Here is a 26556-nt window from a genome sequence, read left to right on the forward strand (position 1 = left end):
ATGTCTGATATATTATCTAGCAACAGTGAGTCGGTACCACCCCAAGCTGAAGTGGGTGAAAAATATGACCCTGAAGACCAAGATCTTATTCTGGCTTCACAGGACATTGAAGATGCTTTGCAAATGATTACAGCTCATGAGACAGCAAACACTAACAATGTTTTGGTTCCCATTACCGAAGCTGTTTCAAATTTAAACCAAAATTCTATGCAACAAACTATTTCTGGACAAAATGGTTACAGCTTCGGTTCTACAGCCGTCTTGGTTCTAGCAGGAACCACCATTTCATGGCAAAAAAAATAATTTTTTCAACAAAACTCAAGAGAGAGAGAGAGAGAGAGAGAGAGAGAGAGAGAGAGAGTTCAAGACATAGATTCAGATAGTCACTAATTCTTATGTATCTTAAGAGAGACTATATTCTTATATTGACACAGGACTCGTCACCTAGCACCACTTTTGTTAAAATGCTAATTTATTTTTGAGCCAACGACCATTGTTTTACTTTTACTTAAGTTGTTGAATTGTTCGAGTAATTTCTTTTGTTTTTTCTGTTTTATTTTCCAAAGGTGTGATAAAATGGTTGTGATATGACAATTTTGAAAGCACACCCTTTATCAGCCCGATACCCAGATATCAGCCCTTGCTCTAATTATCATCGTGTATGAGAGTGTGGTGGTCGTTATTATAGTTTATGACGGTGTAAAATTATGTGTCGTTAAAATAAATAACGTCGTTTATTAATGACGTCGTACTGCTGAAGCTTGTCTGCTGATCTAAAAAATAATAATGTGCAGTCGCAACGGGGCAAAATGTAAAGTTGTGATCGCATAACATTACACGATGTGCGCGCGATGTCTGCACGATGCGTGAAATGTGCGACTCGGATCGTCACGGCAGATGTGCGCACGCCGGGAAATTGGAAATGGTTATGAGTGCAATATAATGTAGATTCAGGAATTGATTATCTGATAGTGTACATGTACAATTTTCGGAAAGATTGTTACAGATACAGATATGAAAAGGCAATTATTTTACTATGACAGCTTATTACTTTTATTTTTGGAACAATAATTATTTACATCCATTGAAAGAGCAATTTATATACTTTGCCAGAACGTTGTCAAAGGCACCAACGATAGAGTTAGCCTGTTGTCGATCGCGAACTTGAATACAAATATTTAAGTGTAAAACGCCATGAATCCTAAGAAATCAGCAACTAGAACTGTCGCCAGGATGGCTGACTAATACCCCCGCAATCTGCACGAGTCAATGGTGAATTGGAACTGTTAATTAGAGGCTAACTAAGATAACCCAGTAATATAGTGACCAGTTGCCATAGCAACCATAATTTTGAAAAAAAAGAAAGTGGCACGCACATCTACACATGGTCCTCTATATTTGTGTGAAGTTTCATTGAAATCGGCCCTTCGGTTTAGGAGGAGTTGTCCGGACAAACATAAAGTTATGGTTCTTATTGGAAAACCTTTTTGTAGAGACCAGTTGCCATAGCAACCATAATTTCGAAAGAAAAGAAAGTGGCATGCACATCTACACATGGTCCTCTATATTTGTGTGAAGTTTCATTGAAATTGGCCATTTAGTTTAGGAGGAGTTGTCCGGACAATCTTAAAGTTATGGTTCTTATCGGAAAACCTGTTTATAGTGACCAGTTGCCATAGCAACTATAATTTTGAGAAAAATAAAGTGGCATGCACATCTACACATGATCATTAATATTTGTGTGAAGTTTAATCGGAATTGGCCCATCGGTTTAGGAGGAGTTGTCCGGACAAAATGCGTCTACAGACAGACGGACGGACGGACGGACAACCTGATTCCAGTATACCCCCCCCCCCCCCCCCCCCCCCTAACTTCGTTGCGGGGGTATAATAAATGTACGAAACATAGATAAAAATGATAGACTATGTGATTTGGTTATAACAATTACATCCATTTAATTTTTTTCATTAAAATGAAATAATCATTTATACCAGGTGGGTCTCAGTTACATAGCATTATAAAAAAAGTCACGGCCCAAAATATCATAATAAAACCATTATCCAACAAACACATCAAATTTAAACATATTAACAATTTGAATGAAACCTGACAAATGAACATAATTACTTACTAGAGTCCAAGTTCAAAAGTATTGCTAAAGTTATGCAAGTTTCAAATACATCATGATAATACTGTGGTAAGAATCTCTCAATCAAGTACATCATGTACACCGAAAGTATACGTAAGATTTAATCAATATTGAAATGATATATGCTTATAATTATGTAAAAGGAAATTCTCGGGAACTTTTTCATAAAAATCTTACCAAAATCGTTTAATTTGATATAAACAATGTATCAAATATGAAATCATGATAAAATTGAGATAAAATCATACTTGAGTTATGTAAGATATGTTATGGAATGATATAACATGTCGAATATCAATTGATTGATCATGTCGTATGTTGAGCCGCTGAACATTCAATATCTGAATGTCGTATGTCGTATGTCGAGCCGCTGAACATTCAAAAGTTACCTCGTTGGCTGGTAAAAACACAAGATATGAAGTTTTGAATGTCGTATGTCGTATGTTCAGCGGCCAAACATTCAATATTTGAATGTCGTATGTCGTATGTCGAGCCGCTGAACATTCAAAAGTTACCTCGTTGGATGGTAAAAACACAAGATATGAAGTTTTGAATGTCGTATGTCGTATGTTCAGCGGCCGAACATTCAATATTTGAATGTCGTATGTCGTATGTCGAGCCGCTGAACATTCAAAAGTTACCTCGTTGGATGGTAAAAACACCAGATATGAAGTTTTGAATGTCGTATGTCGTATGTTCAGCCGCTGAACATTCAATATTTGAATGTCGTATGTCGTATGTTCAGCGGCCTGAAACATTCAAAATTTAAATGTCGTATGTCGAGCCGCTGAACATTCAAAATCAAATCTGAATGTCGTATGTCGTATGTTCAGCGGCTGAACATTCAAAATCTGAATGTCGTATGTCGTATGTTCAGCCGCTGAACATTCAAAAGTTACCTCGTTGGATGGTAAAAAACAAGATATGAAGTTTTGAATGTCGTATGTCGTATGTTCAGCGGCTGAACATTCAAAATCTGAATGTCGTATGTCGTATGTTCAGCGGCTGAACATTCAAAATTTGAATGTCGTATGTCGTATGTCGTATGTCGAGCCGCTGAACATTCAAAATTAAAATCTGAATGTCGTATGTCGTATGTTCAGCGGCTGAACATTCAAAATCTGAATGTCGAATGTCGTATGTTCAGCGGCTGAACATTCAAAATTTGAATGTCGTATGTCGTATGTCGAACCGCTGAACATTCAAAATTTACCTCGTTGGATGGTAAAAACACCAGATATGAAGTTTTGAATGTCGTATGTCGTATGTTCAGCCGCTGAACATTCAATATTTGAATGTCGTATGTCGTATGTTGAGCCGCTGAACATTCAAAATATACCTCGTTGGCTGGTAAAAACACAAGATATGAACGTTTTAAACGGTTTGCCGGATCTCGTTGGCTGGCTGAGCATTTACAGCAAAACTCCCGCAGCTAAAACCTGCTGAACATTCAAAATTTGAATGTCGTATGTCGTATGTTCAGCGGCTGAACATTCAAAATTTGAATGTCGTATGTCGAGCCGCTGAACATTCAAAATCAAAATCTGAATGTCGTATGTCGTATGTTCAGCGGCTGAACATTCAAAATCTGAATGTCGTATGTCGTATGTTCAGCCGCTGAACATTCAAAAGTTACCTCGTTGGATGGTAAAAACACAAGATATGAAGTTTTGAATGTCGTATGTCGTATGTTCAGCGGCTGAACATTCAATATTTGAATGTCGTATGTCGTATGTTGAGCCGCTGAACATTCAAAATATACCTCGTTGGCTGGTAAAAACACAATATGAACGTTTTAAACGGTTTGCCGGATCTCGTTGGCTGGCTGAGCATTTACAGCAAAACTCCCGCAGCTAAAACCCGCTGAACATTCAAAATTTGAATGTCGTATGTCGTATGTTCAGCCGCTGAACATTCAAAATTTGAATGTCGTATGTCGAGCCGCTGAACATTCAAAACCAAAATCTGAATGTCGTATGTCGTATGTTCAGCGGCTGAACATTCAAAATCTGAATGTCGTATGTCGTATGTTCAGCCGCTGAACATTCAAAAGTTACCTCGTTGGATGGTAAAAACACAAGATATGAAGTTTTGAATGTCGTATGTCGTATGTTCAGCGGCTGAACATTCAATATTTGAATGTCGTATGTCGTATGTTGAGCCGCTGAACATTCAAAATATACTTCGTTGGCTGGTAAAAACACATGAACGTTTTAAACGGTTTGCCGGATCTCGTTGGCTGGCTGAGCATTTACAGCAAAACTCCCGCAGCTAAAACCCGCTGAACATTCAAAATTTGAATGTCGTATGTCGTATGTTCAGCCGCTGAACATTCAAAATTTGAATGTCGTATGTCGAGCCGCTGAACATTCAAAACCAAAATCTGAATGTCGTATGTCGTATGTTCAGCGGCTGAACATTCAAAATCTGAATGTCGTATGTCGTATGTTCAGCCGCTGAACATTCAAAAGTTACCTCGTTGGATGGTAAAAACACAAGATATGAAGTTTTGAATGTCGTATGTCGTATGTTCAGCGGCTGAACATTCAATATTTGAATGTCGTATGTCGTATGTTGAGCCGCTGAACATTCAAAATATACTTCGTTGGCTGGTAAAAACACATGAACGTTTTAAACGGTTTGCCGGATCTCGTTGGCTGGCTGAGCATTTACAGCAAAACTCCCGCAGCTAAAACCCGCTGAACATTCAAAATTTGAATGTCGTATGTCGTATGTTCAGCGGCTGAACATTCAAAATTTGAATGTCGTATGTCGAGCCGCTGAACATTCAAAACCAAAATCTGAATGTCGTATGTCGTATGTTCAGCGGCTGAACATTCAAAATCTGAATGTCGTATGTCGTATGTTCAGCCGCTGAACATTCAAAAGTTACCTCGTTGGATGGTAAAAACACAAGATATGAAGTTTTGAATGTCGTATGTCGTATGTTCAGCGGCTGAACATTCAATATTTGAATGTCGTATGTCGTATGTTGAGCCGCTGAACATTCAAAATATACCTCGTTGGCTGGTAAAAACACAAGATATGAACGTTTTAAACGGTTTGCCGGATCTCGTTGGCTGGCTGAGCATTTACAGCAAAACTCCCGCAGCTAAAACCTGCTGAACATTCAAAATTTGAATGTCGTATGTCGTATGTTCAGCGGCTGAACATTCAAAATTTGAATGTCGTATGTCGAGCCGCTGAACATTCAAAACCAAAATCTGAATGTCGTATGTCGTATGTTCAGCGGCTGAACATTCAAATCTGAATGTCGTATGTCGTATGTTCAACCGCTGAACATTCAAAAGTTACCTCGTTGGATGGTAAAAACACAAGATATGAAGTTTTGAATGTCGTATGTCGTATGTTCAGCGGCTGAACATTCAATATTTGAATGTCGTATGTCGTATGTTGAGCCGCTGAACATTCAAAATATACCTCGTTGGCTGGTAAAAACACAAGATATGAACGTTTTAAACGGTTTGCCGGATCTCGTTGGCTGGCTGAGCATTTACAGCAAAACTCCCGCAGCTAAAACCCGCTGAACATTCAAAATTTGAATGTCGTATGTCGTATGTTCAGCGGCTGAACATTCAAAATTTGAATGTCGTATGTCGAGCCGCTGAACATTCAAAATCAAAATCTGAATGTCGTATGTCGTATGTTCAGCGGCTGAACATTCAAAATTTGAATGTCGTATGTCGTATGTCGAGCCGCTGAACATTCAAAATCAAAATCTGAATGTCGTTTGTCGTATGTTCAGCGGCTGAACATTCAAAATCTGAATGTCGTATGTCGAGCCGCTGAACATTCAAAATCAAAATCTGAATGTCGTATGTCGTATGTTCAGCGGCTGAACATTCAAAATTTGAATGTCGTATGTCGTATGTCGAGCCGCTGAACATTCAAAATCAAAATCTGAATGTCGTATGTCGTATGTTCAGCGGCTGAACATTCAAAATCTGAATGTCGTATGTCGTATGTTCAGCTGCTGAACATTCAAAAGTTACCTCGTTGGATGGTAAAAACACAAGATATGAAGTTTTGAATGTCGTATGTCGTATGTTCAGCGGCTGAACATTCAAAATCTGAATGTCGTATGTCGTATGTTCAGCGGCTGAACATTCAAAATTTGAATGTCGTATGTCGTATGTCGAGCCGCTGAACATTCAAAATCAAAATCTGAATGTCGTATGTCGTATGTTCAGCGGCTGAACATTCAAAATCTGAATGTCGTATGTCGTATGTTCAGCGGCTGAACATTCAAAATTTGAATGTCGTATGTCGTATGTCGAGCCGCTGAACATTCAAAATCAAAATCTGAATGTCGTATGTCGTATGTTCAGCGGCTGAACATTCAAAATCTGAATGTCGTATGTCGTATGTTGAGCCGCTGAACATTCAAAAATTATCTCGTTGGCTGGTAAAAACAAAAGATATGAAGTTTTGAATGTCGTATGTCGTATGTTCAGCGGCTGAACATTCAAAATCTGAATGTCGAATGTCGTATGTTCAGCGGCTGAACATTCAAAATTTGAATGTCGTATGTCGTATGTCGAACCGCTGAACATTCAAAATCAAAATCTGAATGTCGTATGTCGTATGTTCAGCGGCTGGACATTCAAAATCTGAATGTCGTATGTCGTATGTTCAGCGGCTGAACATTCAAAATTTGAATGTCGTATGTCGTATGACGAGCGCTGAACATTCAAAATCAAAATCTGAATGTCGTATGTCGTATGTTCAGCGGCTGAACATTCAAAATTTGAATGTCGTATGTCGTATGTTCAGCGGCTGAACATTCAAAATTTGAATGTCGTATGTCGTATGTCGAGCCGCTGAACATTCAAAATCAAAATCTGAATGTCGTATGTCGTATGTTCAGCGGCTGAACATTCAAAATCTGAATGTCGTATGTCGTATGTTGAGCCGCTGAACATTCAAAAATTATCTCGTTGGCTGGTAAAAACACAAGATATGAAGTTTTGAATGTCGTATGTCGTATGTTCAGAGGCTGAACATTCAAAATCTGAATGTCGTATGTCGTATGTTCAGCGGCTGAACATTCAAAATTTGAATGTCGTATGTCGTATGTCGAGCCGCTGAACATTCAAAATCAAAATCTGAATGTCGTATGTCGTATGTTCAGCGGCTGGACATTCAAAATCTGAATGTCGTATGTCGTATGTTCAGCGGCTGAACATTCAAAATTTGAATGTCGTATGTCGTATGTCGAGCCGCTGAACATTCAAAATCAAAATCTGAATGTCGTATGTCGTATGTCGTATGTTCAGCGGCTGAACATTCAAAATCTGAATGTCGTATGTCGTATGTTGAGCCGCTGAACATTCAAAAATTATCTCGTTGGCTGGTAAAAACACAAGATATGAAGTTTTGAATGTCGTATGTCGTATGTCGTATGTTGAGCTAACTTCACACAGCCGTCATTTAAGCATTGAACGGCTTTCAGTTGGCATTCATAGTCAATATGAATGCCAACTGGACAGAGGCAAATTCCATGAAGCGCGCTAGCGCTTCATGTTGAATTTGCCTCTGTCCTGTTGGAATTCATATTGACTATGAATTCCAACTGAAAGCCGTTCAATTCTTATATTTACCATCTGCGATTTTTTTATTTGTCATGCGATTTTTGTTTTGAAATTTTCAAATTCAAATTTCTCGCGCTTACCAGTAGCAGAGATCTCTTTCTGTTGGCAGTTCATAGGCTGGTGAACTCGCAACTGAATTGGTAGGGTTATATAGTGGCAGTGCCATACAATGGTAAATATATTAATATACAATGTATTTCATGTAATCGTAATTAGATAATACATGTATATGTTCCATCATCTAAATCTATTCCTTGGCAATGACATTCGATATTGTCCATTGATATTGTTATAACTGGCTAAGTCAATGGAAAACATTCATGGTTATATTACACTGTTGACATACACGTAATCATTTGATAAAATATACTACTTTTAAATTAGCCTCCTTTCATTATAAAATCCTCACAGGCCCATCCGTTTCTCGGGTTCCCGTGCTTTTCGAAAAACTGAGAAACGGACCGGTCTGTGCTGTCGTGGTTGAGTCCATGGGCAAGGCACTTTACCCGAATTGCTCTATATAACTTGCGATGTGCTTCCCTATGTTGTTATGTGAATTAGCAACCAGCTACTTCAGGGAGACCCCGATTCAAAATAACCATGCTGTGTTCACGAGGCGATCTACTGGTTTGAATAGTGAACAAAAAGTAAACATGAATTGCACGTGTATTTTCTTGTTGATACTTTTTCTGAATTCTGTTGAGATACCAGCTAGCTAGGTTGGGGATATCTTTAACATATAAATTCAAGCCTAGCATGAGGACAAAGAAATGAATAAGTTGTTGTAGCAGTAATCTCTTACGACAGTTTGGACATTAGTAAACGCGAACTTCCAAAGAAAACAAGTGTGCATTCTGTACAACTGAGTATAGACCATTACTCATGGTTAGACAATCACATTCAAACTTTTTACAAAATACAAAACAGTATTTGAATGCTATTATTACATTTAAACGATTTACTAACACAAAATACCCCTCTACTTTAACAATATGACTATGACACATTAAAATGATTATTTTAACTCTGTTGCCTCAATTTACAAGCAATGTGACGTTGACGATATGAGTTCCTTCCTAAATGGGAAAATTTACCAGAGTTAATATTAAACGTAATAATAAAATTTGGATGACTGAAGGTATCAGTCTGAAAAAAAAAGACAGATAAAATGTCAGCATTCTTAATGTAAACACAGTACTCCAGCCTCAACTCCGTCCACCTGGAACAAATTTAGATCAAGTAGGAATGATATATTTTGACAATTCGGGAGCAATTTTCTCTTATAAACCAAATATGCCACCTGGCAAGTGGAAGCGAATTGCAAAGTCTGTTATGAATATCAAAATTAAAATCGAAACTGATTCCTCTTTGGTTATCCAAGGCGAACATCAAACCCAAACCAAACCTCGGATATGTTTACTTCCTATTTATGGAATAATCCTGCTTGCTGGTTTGGTTCTCCAGTTGAAGAGTCTTCGCTACACCAACAAAAGATGATTTCTAATGAACGCCATATCTATCCCGAGTGATACTGTTCAACTAAATATAATATTTTCTTAATGGATGGCCAGGACGGGATGCCAACATGAACTGCTCCTATCGTGGAGAAAACTCAGAGATTTATAACATACTCTATTACACTGTATGTACATAATAGATGTACATTACATGGTGTATATTTATTTGTAATATACATATACGAACAAAAAGCATGGACAAATTTCATGGCATTTGTATAACAACATGTCACCACAGAATGGCTATTGTATCTGTGCAGTCCACCTAGCTATTAGCGATATCATCTGATATACATTTGTTTAAACCCACATCATATTTCATTTTATCTCTGTGCGTTTGATAGTATAATTAATACCTATAATTCAACATATTTACTGTTTAATTCGATCGATAATTTTGTTTATAACAGGATGCATGTATACTGTATATGTCTATGATTCATATTGTATCGCGGACACTGCGTTCAAATCTTTCATAATCAGCGCTGATGAAAATCCTTGTGTAAAGCTTAATCATAAGAAAGAAATGTAAATCTCTAAAACAGCATGTGAACACTTCAATTATCTAGCATCAATAAAAATAGAATAGATAAAATAAAAAAATCCACCCACGCATATGTTAATATCCTGATCAGATTTTTTTTTAAATATCTTTTTTTTCTGGTTTTAGGTAACGCTTATTAAAGTTTATTGCTTAGACGCAATATTATATTACAACAGCAGTTTGGATTTTATTCATTTTAAATAGATTATTCAATTTGATTAAAATCAAATCTTAATTGATCTATGCTCCCGTTCCGTAAACTAACTCCGCTATAGGCCAAACGTAGCGGAGTGTAGTTTACTAACGCAGAACAAGAAATTATCTTAATCAGATTGCACATTTATTAGAGTTAGACATATTAATCAAAAGGTACTGGTTTATCTGGGAGACGACACATCATCATCATCATCATCATCATCATCATCATTTTATTTATTGGAGCCGTTCTCCGATGCTTATTACCCCTCCTTGTTAAACTTTGTCTGGTCCCCTCGCCAACGGCGAACAGAACATGTCTCATATCCAGCTGTGATCTCGCGCTGAAAGCAACCCCTGGTACAGTAAAGATTTAAAGAAACTACATGGTAAAACTGTCATGCAGTCTCTCATTCAATAGATAGTCACGTATTTCTTTTTAGTCCATTTTTTAAAACTTAAAGTCAGCTAAATCGCCCTACGTCTGCCCGGTTTACTACGGGAAATAAATAGATAATAATATCTTTTATTTATCCAGGGTAACATATTTAGACAAGTCTAACTTACAATATGGCCCTGAATCAATATATATATATACAGTTATCACAGATAGGCAAAATATTAATATAAGCACCTTAATTCAAATTCATGTAATGCACTCATTTACTTCTTATCTAAAACAAAGTACATTGTACATGGATAAAGTGTACCTATACTAAGTACAAATCTAAGGAAAAGACATCATTTAAATATCTCTGTTTAAAAATAACAACACTGCTGGCATTTCTGATATTTTCATTTATCCTGTTTAATAAATTGGAACACGTGTACACAAATGAGCGTTTAAAATAACTTGTTCTTGCATTTGGAATATAAAACTTGTTGGAGACTGAAGACCTGGTGCTAAAAGATGTTATAGAATGTAATGGCGGTGTAATTTAATGATAGGGAACCACGTTAATTTCATCCATGCTCGTTTAGTACACTCGCCAAAATGTTGATCCAAGTCACTCCTCTCAAAATGAATAGCCCATCGTCATCATATATGCCCCCATGTGCTGTAGTGGACTCCTTTGTCATTTAATTGATCAGGGTATTGACCCTCCTTTATGGTATACAAATCCTCTCCCAGTGCCAACGTCAACTGAGCGACGTGGATTGGGGGGGTTCGGCCTTCGTCTTATCCTTCTGTCCTACTCGTCCTATAAATGTTCTATCGGAGAGAGGCACGATAAACATGAAATTTGACGAGGGGACTAAACATAGATTGATGGAAGTTTTCACACACGATAGTGGTTCTTACACCATAAATGCATTCTATAACATTTTTTCCCGTAAAAAGGACAACTTCTAACGGCGGTTTTTTTTTCAGTATACATATGTAAACGTATTTGTATCATACAAGTTGTGGTTTTCCAACGTCACATTGTTGACGTTAAGCACACGAGATATATCATTCAGAAGAAAAACAAGTGTTAAATACATTCTACACATCTTTTCGGTTGATTTTTGTTGTCGTGTGACATTTAAGAAAACAGGCGGTTATTTGTTTGTCGGTGCATTAATATAAGAATGGAACAGTGGTTTTGATGTTGTTATAGTCGATATGGCAGCAAGACGCATGGTGGGTTAATACAGCATGGGGAACCAAAAGGGGTCTGATGGCATGTAAACATTAAAACCACTGTTCATTGCTAAGCTGTTTACCGGTATGTAATAATGACTATCGGTATATGGATTTTGTAGTCATTAGAATACCTGTCTTACCTCTGCTGGGTTGATTTCAATCAATGACGATTCATGCCATATTGTTTTCCTATGATTCCATTATTAAACAAAGTAAGATGTTGTTTATAGATGGTTATCTTGTCACGGAAACATGCTATAAAAATCTGAAATATAATATCTAACATATGTTATTTAAATGAATAATGTAACGATTGCAGGCTTTGAAAACAAACAAACGTCCAGCAGATTATAGGGAGAAATCTCGGGTAGCCACACCTGTTTCAGTTCAATCTATATTACAGTATTCAGACAATTAAAAACCATCTATTCAAGAATAAATAAAAATACATTTGGCGATAAGTCATATAAAACAAATCCTAAGGATATTTAATCCTGCTAAACTGGGGAAAATCAAAGGCATTAAACTAGACGATCTAACCGGACCAGGAAACACCACAAACATCAACTTCAATCTTACTTGAAACAACAACAACGAAATTCTCCTCGGCAAGACAGCGTCATGTGGCCATTTCTAATTATCCTCGTCATCATGTTTGCAGCAGGCAGAGTCGACGGCGAATGTCGCGAAATCTCCACAGATGGTTTGTAGTATTTTTTCCTCAAATTTGAATTATACTGAATACATATGTTTCTAACATCTAGGCTGATTTCAATTTCTTTATATTGTAATTCATTCTGCGAAGATTTGTTGGAAAATAAACCGATACAACTTTTTAACTGTATTAATCAATGTTATGTGACGAACCTTTGTGAATGCAAATAATTATGCAATGGAATTTTTTAAACTCATTTCCAGACAATCGTAAGTTAAGCATGTTAAGACAATCAGATCACATGCATTGTTTTTCGTACCTTTACCTTCGGAGTCCACTCTCTTTAAAACTCATCCGTCCACACCTCGAACACCCATCTGTGGTCACAGCTCTACATCAAAGACAAAATTACGATCGAGATTGTCCAAAGAAGGGCAACAGAGAGTGTTCCTACTTCATTGAAAATCCTTAGTCTGTACTCACTAGAACATGACAGAGAATGGACTGATAGCCTCGGGTATACAGAAATTATGAAAGAAGTAGATCACCTTGACAAAATATTGTCAAAGTTACGAGAATACGAGCGTGGTCTTTAAATAATTGAAACAACCACATATTCTGTGAATATTCCGTTGCCAGTCAAAGAATGTTGGATGCATCAAATGTACTTTCGCCCATATCGATAAATGGGAAGTCGCGGGATAAGAGTAAATAAATAAAACAGACTTACCGAGAAGCGAGAGACGCATCCGCCATCTTGTTGTCCTCTTAGTAACGTTTGTTACATTTTCCCATCGTGTGGAAAAACACTCGTTGTATATTGCATTTTTATAATATCATCAAAGATATTTAAAGTATTGAAAAAACTAAAAAAAAACTATGCGCAACCGGAAAATAAAAATCACGGAAATGTAACTGACATACTTTATTAAACAACCAAGATGGCAGGCCTGGAACTGACTTCTGGTGTCACCTGGTTCCGTCTGGAAATCTTTACCTTTCTCTATTGTCTTTTCACTTGTCTCGTATAACTTCTGACGTCAGTTATCAGCATAATGTAACCAGGTTAGGTGTTCTGGTGGATGTCTTCGGCAGTATGGTTCAGTGAGGTAGCACTATATAGTCGATATCAGATTCGCGGTATCACAAGGAGACAAACCCGAACATACGAGGGGTGTTCCAAAAATAATGTCACTTGCATCAGTGCTCATATATCGGAAGTGCTTTTGTTCATTTTCATTTGCTCTGCCCTTCAAAATACTCTCCGCCAGCCAGAACACACCTTTTTAGCCGGTCAATCCATTTTTGGAAGCATTTTTCATACTCTTCAATGGGTACACCCATCAGGCACTGATAAACAGCAGATCGAAGGGCATTTCTCGAATTGTATCTCCTTCCAGATAAATGATATTTAAGTTTTGGAAAGAAAAAATAGTCGCAGGGGGCCAAGTCAGGCGAATACGGAGGGTGCGGAAGGACGGTAACCTTCTCTGACTCCAAAAAGTCAGTCACAATACGTGCCTTGTGAGCGGGTGCATTATCATGCAAAAGTCGGACATACTTAAGTCCTGTTTTGGGGCGGCGACTTTTGTAGTAGTTCTTCAACTTTCTCAGAACAACGTTTTTATAAAACTTGCCTGTGACCGTTCTGCCTTTTGGCACCGGGATTTGAATAGCTGGACCCTTATTAGTGAAAAAAATAGCATACAAAACCTTCTTTACCGTTCGTATGCGTCTGGCATTTTTAGTGGCCCATATTCGGTTGGCAACCTTCCGCTTTGGTTCAAAATAATACACCCAGGTCTCATCACCAGTGACTATATTATCAAAAGCCTTTTTACTATATTTTGGGTACATTTTGAGAAGTGTTTTTGCCATTGTTACACGCGTCTTCTTTTGCTCATCCGTTAACAAATGGGGTATCCATCTTGCATTTATCTTTTTAACTTTTAGGTGTTTCTTCAAAACTCTTGCTAACGACAAGTTTGTCATTCGAGCCAATTGTCTTACGCTGAATCGAGCATCAGTTTTGAGGATATTTCAGATATTTTCTATGTTACCTTTGGTCGTAGTTGTTGCAGGACGACCTGGTTGAGCAGCATCTTTCAGTTGCTGCTGCCCAGCACTAAATTTACCTACCCACCTACAAACAGTCCTGTGAGACATTTGGCCCTCTCCATAAATGTCACACACCTCGTGGTGAATATGTACAGCCTTTATGCCGAGTAATGACCTACCTTTTATATAGGCCCTAATTTCAAGAACATTTTCAGCTCGTTTTCCTGTCATTTTGTGTCTATTCTAACGAATAGGCTATGAAACGATGTACACTGTACCGAGGCCAGTGAACGTGTGGACGAGATATTTACCTGTGTCACGAGCCAGTGATCACTCAATCGACACGAGGTGGTTTTGTGCATAAATTGAACGATTTCCGCGAAATAAAGCACAGATGACATTATTTATGGAACATCCCTCGTATCGCAGCCTCCAAACACACACACACACACGCACTACACGCATGTTTCTGGCACACAGGGGAGGCCGTCCTTAATGATGACCGTATATCTTGATAGGGCGTTAAACAATAATATGTTGTAAATACCTTCGCTGTGTTACTATTTCTTGGTATTCTCATGTGTTGTGTGTACCTTGGCTGTATTACCGTTTCTGGGTATTCTCATGTGTTGTGTGTACCTTTGCTGTGTTACTGTTTCTAGATCTTCTCATGTGTTGTGTGTACCTTGGCTGTGTTACTGTTCCTGGGTATTCTCATGTGTTGTGTGTACCTTGGCTGTGTTACTGTTTCTTGGTCTTCTCATGTGTTGTGTGTACCTTGACTGTGTTACTGTTTCTGGGTATTCTCATGTGTTGTGTGTACCTTGGCTGTGTTACTGTTCCTGGGTATTCTCATGCGTTGTGTGTACCTTGGCTGTGTTACTGTTCCTGGGTATTCTCATGCGTTGTGTGTACCTTGGCTGTGTTACTGTTCCTGGGTATTCTCATGCATTGTGTGTACCTTGGCTGTGTTACTGTTCCTGGGTATTCTCATGTGTTGTGTGTACCTTGGCTGTGTTACTGTTTCTAGATCTTCTCATGTGTTGTGTGTACCTTGGCTGTGTTACTGTTCCTGGGTATTCTCATGCGTTGTGTGTACCTTGGCTGTGTTACTGTTCCTGGGTATTCTCATGTGTTGTGTGTACCTTTGCTGTGTTACTGTTTCTAGATCTTCTCATGTGTTGTGTGTACCTTGGCTGTGTTACTGTTCCTGGGTATTCTCATGTGTTGTGTGTACCTTGGCTGTGTTACTGTTTCTTGGTCTTCTCATGTGTTGTGTGTACCTTGACTGTGTTACTGTTTCTGGGTATTCTCATGTGTTGTGTGTACCTTGGCTGTGTTACTGTTTCTGGGTCTTCTCATGTGTTGTGTGTACCTTGACTGTGTTACCGTTTCTAGGTCTTCTCATGTGTTGTGTGTACCTTGACTGTGTTACTGTTTCTGGGTCTTCTCATGTGTTGTGTATACCTTGGCTGTGTTATGACGGCGTGGTATATTGTGATGTGTTATGGTGCTGTGGTATATTGTGTTGTGTTATGATGGTTGGGTATATTGTGTTGCGTTATGATGGTGTGGTATATTGTGTTGTGTTATGATGATGTGGTATATTTTGTTGTGTTATGACAGTGTGGTATATTGTGTTGTGTTATGGTGGTGTGGTATACTTCGTGGTATTGTTTTGGTATTGTAGTTGTGTTTTGACGCATTTTGTCATTGTTGACGGTGATATGATCACAGTCAGTATGGGGTATTGAACCTATTGACGAAATGTGTCTGATTCATTGTACATATCTTTCCAGATACCACTGATGGTTTCTGTGTGTTATCTAACATGACGATTCCGATAGGAGGAACAGGAGAGAAGTTACAACCAGACTGTATGGCGTACAGATGTGACCGTGAAAACCTGATCACCATGTGCGGGTGAGATGCCTTTGTATCATACATAACGAATATCCAAAACACAAAATATACTGGAACTGATTATATTTATAGACAAAACGTATTTATATAAACAACTTGTACAGGGGGTTTCTCGAATGCTAGAAATACATGCTAACATGTTTTGAATTATAGACTGTATAACCTGCCTTAGTGTAATTTCCCTCCGCTAGACTCCGCTTATAAACCGAGCGGAAAGTAGCTGGGTACTCAGTTACCTCCCTTGTGTACGCTATAGAGTCTAGAAAAACTTAGCTTAGCCACTTAGCTGCTGTTTCGCTGGAACCAAGTCCCTACGGATAATTGCGATTCTTTGGTTTGTAGGTATATTTTCCTGAATAATCAACATCTGATATAGGTACTTCCTGTATACTACAATAAAGAGAAAGGTCTTTAGATTTAAAATTCAAAAATATACACTCCTTCTAAAATAGAATGACGTAGGATTATAGGTGCAAAAAGGTGGGAATTCCCCGTCTAAAGTAAATATCAGAGGCATTTTCTTCCGAGTACTGGTGTGCTCTTATTTGACATTAAACAAAATAACATTATTTTTCAGGTAGCGTAAGCTTTAAACTTTAATTTGATATATATATTTCACATCATTTGAAATTCAATTGACCGATTGAAGGGGTTGGGTCGTTGTAATTAACATATAGTAAAATAATTAGTTATTGAGACATTAAGGAAATCAATATGTGATGGGTGACCCTGACCTTCGCTGTCTATAAATCAAGCAAAAAACTTAATTTTAAATCCATTTGAAATAGGCAGGTACAATGTATACGCGAACATCCGCCTTTACAGACTCTAGATTAAAATAGATCGGTAAGTAGCCTGTTGATATTGACTGGTACTGTAGGATTTTTGTGTGGGACACATTCTAAGAGATTTAGAATATTTTTGTTCTGCCAGTTTTCTAGGGATGCAATGAGAATCAATTTCAGTGAACTTTACATATAGATGTAGTAAAATACCTCTGTTAATGATATGATAAGATAATGAGTTGACCAGGACAGTCAAGTGTCAAACAGAAGATTAATTCGTATAGGTACACAAGCCGGGCTTCAGCTTAGGTCTGGTCATCGATGTGCCAGCACATCCGGGGAGACAATCTGATATATCACCAGAACAACTAAATGCAGAATGATGAAGCTTGAGAATTTCCTCTGCAGCGACTTATGGATTAATTGCATTGAGTTAACTGGTAAAAGCATATATAAATTAGTTATGTGAGACCTACACTGAGTACCGTTAGCGAGTGACCATCTTGAGTAAGAATTGCTACTCCCAGGGTTCACGCAACATTGTTGCGCATGTTAAGCCATCAAGGAGATGATCACTTCCGCTCAAAGCGTCATTCGTGTAAAATTTGGCAGCTCTGGTGAGTAGAGAACTAAGGGAGGGAACTAGTCTAAGCGAAAAGTAATAAAATCGCAACATCTTCCTGATTTCGACATTTCGACAAAACATAGATCAAAATAATTTTTGGTTTCATGAATACGGGCCCTGGCATTTTTCACAAAAATGAAATATTTTCGCTTTAACAAACTGGTTTGAAATTAATAATTGCACACCTCCTGGTAAAAAAAATTATAAGTTAGGAACGTTTCCAGAAAGTAGATAATGTGCTAAAAAAATAATTTTGATACCTGAAAAGTTAGCTTTTCTTGTGTAGACACTCTTAAGGAAAGAGACCATTGCCCTAGTCTTAATACATCTTTCTTTTTTCAATAAATGCGAAGCCCAACAGAGTACCATTCAAAATGATCGAGTATTTAAATAATCATACAAGTATAGTCCTTGTGCACTTGGTGCGTACGTGTGTATGTAACGTCATCATGCGCGAGGTTGAGTGTTGCACACACAAAGGAGGTCAGTATTATACAAAACTATCGCCTATGATTAGGGTATCGTGTGTTCGACACACACACACACACAAAAGAGGTCAGTATTATATCGCCCATGATTAGGGTATCGTGTGTTCGACACACACACACACACAAAAGAGGTCAGTATTATATCGCCCATGATTAGGGTATCGTGTGTTCGACACACACACACACACAAAAGAGGTCAGTATTATATCGCCCATGATTAGGGTATCTTATTGTTTACCGATACTGTTCACTGATACTGTTTACTGATACTGTTTACCGATACTGTTTACCGATACTGTTTACCGATACTGTTTACCGATACTGGTTACCGATACTGTTTACCGATACTGTTTACCGATACTGTTTACCGATACTGTTTACTGTTACTGTTTACTGATACTGTTTACTGATACTGTTTACCGATACTGTTTACCGATACTGTTTACTGATACTGTTTACTGTTACTGTTTACCGATACTGTTTACTGATACTGTTTACCGATACTGTTTACCGATACTGTTTACCGATACTGTTTATTGATACTGTTTATTGATACTGTTTACTGATACTGTTTACTGATACTGTTTACCGATACTGTTTACTGATACTGTTTACCGATACTGTTTACCGATACTGTTTACTGTTACTGTTTACTGATACTGTTTACCGATACTGTTTACCGATACTGTTTACTGATACTGTTTACCGATACTGTTTACTGATACTGTTTACCGATACTGTTTACCGATACTGGTTACCGATACTGTTTACTGATACTGTTTACTGATACTGTTTACCGATACTGTTTACCGATACTGTTAACTGATACTGTTTACTGATACTGTTTACCGATACTGTTAACTGATACTGTTTACCGATACTGTTTACCGATACTGTTTACCGATACTGTTAACTGATACTGTTTACTGATACTGTTTACCGATACTGTTTACTGATACTGTTTACCGATACTGTTTACTGATACTGTTTACTGATACTGTTTACTGATACTGTTTACTGATACTGTTTACCGATACTGTTTACCGATACTGTTTACCGATACTGTTTACTGATACTGTTTACTGATACTGTTTACCGATACTGTTTACTGATACTGTTTACCGATACTGTTTACCGATACTGGTTACCGATACTGTTTACCGATACTGTTTACTGATACTGTTTACTGATACTGTTTACTGATACTATTTACTGATACTGTTTACCGATACTGTTTACCGATACTGTTTACCGATACTGTTTACTGATACTGTTTACCGATACTGTTTACTGATACTGATACTTTTTACTGATACTGTTTACCGATACCGTTTACCGATACCGTTTACTGATACTGTTTACTGATACTGTTTACTGATACTGTTTACCGATACCGTTTACCGATACTGTTTACTGATACTGTTTACTGATACTGTTTACCGATACTGTTTACCGATACTGTTTACCGATACTGTTTACCGATACTGTTTACCGATACTGTTTACTGATACTGTTTACTGATACTGTTTACCGATACTGTTTACTGATACTGTTTACTGATACTGTTTACCGATACTGTTTACTGATACTGTTTACTGATACTGTTTACCGATACTGTTTACTGATACTGTTTACTGATACTGTTTACCGATACTGTTTATTGATACTGTTTACTGATACTGTTTATTGATACTGTTTACTGATAATGTTTACTGATACTGGTTACCGATACTGTTTACCGATACTGTTTACCGATACTGTTTACTGATACTGTTTACTGATACTGTTTACCGATACTGTTTACTGATACTGTTTACTGATACTGTTTACCGATACTGTTTATTGATACTGTTTACTGATACTGTTTATTGATACTGTTTACTGATAATGTTTACTGATACTGGTTACCGATACTGTTTACCGATACTGTTTACCGATACTGTTTACTGATACTGTTTACCGATACTGTTTACCGATACTGTTTATTGATACTGTTTACTGATACTGTTTATTGATACTGTTTACTGATAATGTTTACCGATACTGTTTACCGATACTGTTTACCGATACTGTTTACTGATACTGTTTACTGATACTGTTTACCGATACTGTTTACCGATACTGTTTACTGATACTGTTTACTGATACTGTTTACCGATACTGTTTATTGATACTGTTTACTGATACTGTTTACTGATACTGTTTACCGATACTGTTTACTGATACTGTTTACCGATACTGTTTATTGATACTGTTTACTGATACTGTTTACTGATACTGTTTACCGATACTGTTTACCGATACTGTTTACTGATACTGTTTACCGATACTGTTTATTGATACTGTTTACTGATACTGTTTACTGATACTGTTTACCGATACTGTTTACCGATACTGTTTACTGATACTGTTTACTGATACTGTTTACCGATACTGTTTACCGATACTGTTTACCGATACTGTTTACCGATACTGTTTACCGATACTGTTTACCGATACTGTTTACCGATACTGTTTACCGATACTGTTTACCGATACTGTTTACCGATACTGGTTACCGATACTGTTTACCGATACTGTTTACTGTTACTGTTTACTGATACTGTTTACTGATACTGTTTACCGATACTGTTTACCGATACTGTTTACCGATACTGTTTATTGATACTGTTTACTGATACTGTTTACTGATACTGTTTACCGATACTGTTTACCAATACTGTTTACTGATACTGTTTATTGATACTGTTTACTGATACTGTTTACTGATACTGTTTACCGATACTGTTTAACGATACTGTTTACCGATACTGTTTACCGATACTGTTTACTGATACTGTTTACCGATACTGTTTACCGATACTGTTTATTGATACTGTTTACTGATACTGTTTACTGATACTGTTTACCGATACTGTTTACCGATACTGTTTACCGATACTGTTTACCGATACTGTTTATTGATACTGTTTACCGATACTGTTTACCGATACTGTTTACCGATACTGTTTACCGATACTGTTTACTGATACTGTTTACCGATACTGTTTACTGTTTACTGATACTGTTTACCGATACTGTTTACCGATACTGTTTACCGATACTGTTTACTGATACTGTTTACCGATACTGTTTACTGATACTGTTTACCGATACTGGTTACCGATACTGTTTACCGATACTGTTTACTGTTACTGTTTACTGATACTGTTTACTGATACTGTTTACCGATACTGTTTATTGATACTGTTTACTGATACTGTTTACTGATACTGTTTACCGATACTGTTTACCGATACTGTTTACTGATACTGTTTACCGATACTGTTTATTGATACTGTTTACCGATACTGTTTACCGATACTGTTTACCGATACTGTTTACCGATACTGTTTACTGATACTGTTTACCGATACTGTTTACTGTTTACTGATACTGTTTACCGATACTGTTTACCGATACTGTTTACCGATACTGTTTACCGATACTGTTTACTGATACTGTTTACCGATACTGTTTACTGTTTACTGATACTGTTTACCGATACTGTTTACCGATACTGTTTACCGATACTGTTTACTGATACTGTGTACTGATACTGTTTACCGATACTGTTTACTGTTTACTGATACTGTTTACCGATACTGTTTACCGATACTGTTTACCGATACTGTTTACTGATACTGTGTACTGATACTGTTTACCGATACTGTTTACCGATACTGTTTACTGATACTGTGTACTGATACTGTTTACTGATACTGTTTACTGATGCTGTTTACTGATACTGTTTACTGATACTGTTTACCGATACTGTTTACTGATACTGTTTACTGATACTGTTTATTGATACTGTTTACTGATACTGTTTACCGATACTGTTTACCGATACTGTTTACTGATACTGTTTACTGATACTGTTTACTGATACTGTTTACTGATACTGTTTACCGATACTGTTTACTGATACTGTTTACTGATACCGATACTGTTTACCGATACTGTTTACCGATACTGTTTATTGATACTGTTTACCGATACTGTTTACCGATACTGTTTACCGATACTGTTTACCGATACTGTTTACTGATACTGTTTACTGATACTGTTTACCGATACTGTTTACCGATACTGTTTACTGATACTGTTTACCGATACTGGTTACCGATACTGTTTACCGATACTGTTTACCGATACTGTTTATTGATACTGTTTACCGATACTGTTTACCGATACTGTTTACCGATACTGTTTACCGATACTGTTTACTGATACTGTTTACCGATACTGTTTACCGATACTGTTTACCGATACTGTTTACTGATACTGTTTACCGATACTGTTTACCGATACTGTTTACCGATACTGTTTACTGATACTGTTTACCGATACTGTTTACTGTTTACTGATACTGTTTACCGATACTGTTTACCGATACTGTTTACCGATACTGTTTACTGATACTGTGTACTGATACTGTTTACCGATACTGTTTACTGTTTACTGATACTGTTTACCGATACTGTTTACCGATACTGTTTACCGATACTGTTTACTGATACTGTGTACTGATACTGTTTACCGATACTGTTTACCGATACTGTTTACTGATACTGTGTACTGATACTGTTTACTGATACTGTTTACTGATGCTGTTTACTGATACTGTTTACTGATACTGTTTACCGATACTGTTTATTGATACTGTTTACTGATACTGTGTACTGATACTGTTTACTGATACTGTTTACTGATACTGTTTACTGATACTGGTTACCGATACTGTTTACCGATACTGTTTACCGATACTGTTTATTGATACTGTTTACTGATACTGTTTACCGATACTGTTTACCGATACTGTTTACCGATACTGTTTACCGATACTGTTTACTGATACTGTTTACCGATACTGTTTACTGTTTACTGATACTGTTTATTGATACTGTTTACTGATACTGTTTATTGATACTGTTTACTGATACTGTTTACTGATACTGTTTACCGATACTGTTTACCGATACTGTTTACAGATACTGTTTACTGATACTGTTTACTGTTACTGTTTACTGATACTGTTTACTGATACTGTTTACCGATACTGTTTACTGATACTGTTTACTGATACTGTTTACCGATACTGTTTACCGATACTGTTTACCGATACTGTTTACTGATACTGTTTACCGATACTGTTTACTATTTACTGATACTGTTTACCGATACTGTTTACCGATACTGTTTACCGATACTGTTTACTGATACTGTGTACTGATACTGTTTACCGATACTGTTTACTGTTTACTGATACTGTTTACCGATACTGTTTACCGATACTGTTTACCGATACTGTTTACTGATACTGTGTACTGATACTGTTTACCGATACTGTTTACCGATACTGTTTACTGATACTGTGTACTGATACTGTTTACTGATACTGTTTACTGATGCTGTTTACTGATACTGTTTACTGATACTGTTTACCGATACTGTTTATTGATACTGTTTACTGATACTGTGTACTGATACTGTTTACTGATACTGTTTACTGATACTGGTTACCGATACTGTTTACCGATACTGTTTACCGATACTGTTTATTGATACTGTTTACTGATACTGTTTACCGATACTGTTTACCGATACTGTTTACCGATACTGTTTACCGATACTGTTTACTGATACTGTTTACCGATACTGTTTACTGTTTACTGATACTGTTTATTGATACTGTTTACTGATACTGTTTATTGATACTGTTTACTGATACTGTTTACTGTTTACTGATACTGTTTACCGATACTGTTTACCGATACTGTTTACAGATACTGTTTACTGATACTGTTTACTGTTACTGTTTACTGATACTGTTTACTGATACTGTTTACCGATACTGTTTACTGATACTGTTTACTGATACTGTTTACTGTTACTGTTTACTGATACTGTTTACCGATACTGTTTACCGATACTGTTTACTGATACTGTTTACTGATACTGTTTACCGATACTGTTTACTGATACTGTTTACTGATACTGTTTACTGATACTGTTTACCGATACTGTTTACTGTTTACTGATACTGTTTATTGATACTGTTTACTGATACTGTTTATTGATACTGTTTACTGATACTGTTTACTGTTTACTGATACTGTTTACCGATACTGTTTACCGATACTGTTTACAGATACTGTTTACTGATACTGTTTACTGTTACTGTTTACTGATACTGTTTACTGATACTGTTTACCGATACTGTTTACTGATACTGTTTACTGATACTGTTTACTGTTACTGTTTACTGATACTGTTTACCGATACTGTTTACCGATACTGTTTACTGATACTGTTTACTGATACTGTTTACCGATACTGTTTACTGATACTGTTTACTGATACTGTTTACTGATACTGTTTACTGATACTGTTTACTGTTTACTGATACTGTTTATTGATACTGTTTACTGATACTGTTTACCGATACTGTTTACCGATACTGTTTACTGATACTGTTTACTGATACTGTTTACCGATACTGTTTACCGATACTGTTTACTGATACTGTTTACTGATACTGTTTACCGATACTGTTTACTGTTTACTGATACTGTTTACCGATACTGTGTACTGATACTGTTTACTGATACTGTTTACTGATGCTGTTTACTGATACTGGTTACTGATACTGTTTACTGATACTGTTTACTGTTTACCGATACTGTTTACTGATACTCGTGCTGATTGTTGTTACAGATTGGGGTATAAGGACGAGAACCAATATGCCCCTGGAAACCTGGACCCGTCCTGTAGAGCGACCATGAACGATGACTGCACTGTCACTGTTAACTGTCCAGACCAGTTCCCGTTCGTTATTGCAAACAAAGCTCCAAACTTCACCATTTCTTATTAAACTACACATATAGAAAAAGACAATTACAAAGACGAATATATCACAATATTTATATTATAAAATGATCTATGAAAAAATAATAAAAAGTTATAAAATAAGTCCTACGCTTTAAAACTTCAACAATAAAACCAAAATTTGAACAACGTGAATATTGATTTTCTATTTCTTGAAAACAGAGGGAAAAGAATTTCATAAACATTGAGTGATTATAGATCGGTCAAATTCGACATTCGTTGGTATTCCAGTGTTTCGCTGTCACTGCCTCGGTTTTCACATTGAGAACGTGGCATTTATGAGATTTTATCGATTTACATGTCATCGATAAATCAAAGGATGATTGACTAACTATTCGGAAAACCATGCCCTTATTTCAGGTTGTCCATGTTAGTCCAAGCTCAAGTTTCATCGATATTCCTCAACTTAAAATTACGAAGAGGAAATCGTTACAGAACTTAAGGAAGATCCCCCAATTAAGAGTTTTTCCTTTAATAGTGCTTTACAAAGGACATTTTTATGTTTAGTTATTTCCTTCAGTTAAAGCTGACAGTGCAAGTTAAAAAGCATCCAATTGAGATTAAAAAAAAATAACACATGTACAGATTTCCGAAAATCGTTTTTGAGACATCCCCCAGTTATGGTAGTGTCGTATCTAAGGACGGGCAGACATTTTTCTTTTTCGTTATGCATGGATACGAACCGCTATAAAGGCGCGTGCGTTCATTGAGACAAGTATCAGTCTATCGATACATGCGCAAAGCGACACATCTCTCCATTATTATATAGTATACGTTCTCAATACATACGCCAACGGGTTTTTGTTTTCATTGTACGCAACTGTAGAACTTGGATATGGAATTTGAAGAGGTAATTATATATATAAATATATATTTATTTTATTTTACAATAAAAGAAAGAAAAGAAAATTTTGTCAATACAATAAATTTGGGCCTCAACAAAAACATGCACCTAATAAAATTATAAACAGAACTCCTACCTGAGTCTTTACAACTGTTACAGTATTATATCCATAGTTTCCATCGATATATTTTCCGTGTCTTCGTATCATTTGTGCACGTGTCATAACGCAATTAAATCGTGATAAAACTGCACTACTGCACTACAACAGCCCTAGTGTAGTGTAGTGTAGTGTAGACAATATGAATACATCCGAGGAGTTCCGAGTGCTAGTGTAGATGCGAGTAAAAATTGGAACTCCTCGGACTGTTTACTTGTTATCGAAATGGCTGCACCCACGAAAAACACGTGAGAAAATGGATAGAGTATTTCGGATTAATTCGTTATGCATCTCAGCATTTATTTGGAGATTTTATTTTGAACAAGATTTGAAAGATAAACTGAGAGACACTGACCATCTTTCTGCTCAGGTTACAGGTAAGTGCTTCGTCTGTTTGGTGTCGTTCGCGAATACAGTTGTAGGTCACGTGATGTACAGATGTAGTGT

At 36.9% G+C, this 26556-nt stretch overlaps 1 protein-coding gene across 1 annotated transcript; it reads left to right on the forward strand.

Annotated features, from left to right (window-relative positions):
• The first annotated feature begins 12092 nt into the window (after positions 1-12092).
• Positions 12093-25625, forward strand: LOC117345041. The gene is made up of 3 exons (XM_033907977.1): positions 12093-12347; positions 16157-16280; positions 24938-25625. Exons 1-3 carry the CDS (start codon positions 12266-12268, stop codon positions 25092-25094), a joined length of 363 nt encoding a protein of 120 aa, XP_033763868.1. The 5' UTR covers positions 12093-12265; the 3' UTR covers positions 25095-25625.
• The last annotated feature ends 931 nt before the right edge of the window (positions 25626-26556 follow it).

Source organism: Pecten maximus, chromosome 16, assembly GCF_902652985.1.
Source record: "Pecten maximus chromosome 16, xPecMax1.1, whole genome shotgun sequence".
Lineage (NCBI taxonomy): Eukaryota > Metazoa > Mollusca > Bivalvia > Pectinida > Pectinidae > Pecten > Pecten maximus.

Bases quoted from the DNA above. Each gene is read 5' to 3' on its own strand.
- LOC117345041 (XM_033907977.1), top strand. From the start codon at position 12,266: ATGTGGCCATTTCTAATTATCCTCGTCATCATGTTTGCAGCAGGCAGA. The intron at 12,348-16,156 runs GTTTGTAGTATT...ATATCTTTCCAG, and splicing joins TCGCGAAATCTCCACAGATG to ATACCACTGATGGTTTCTGT. The intron at 16,281-24,937 runs GTGAGATGCCTT...TTGTTGTTACAG, and splicing joins AACCTGATCACCATGTGCGG to ATTGGGGTATAAGGACGAGA.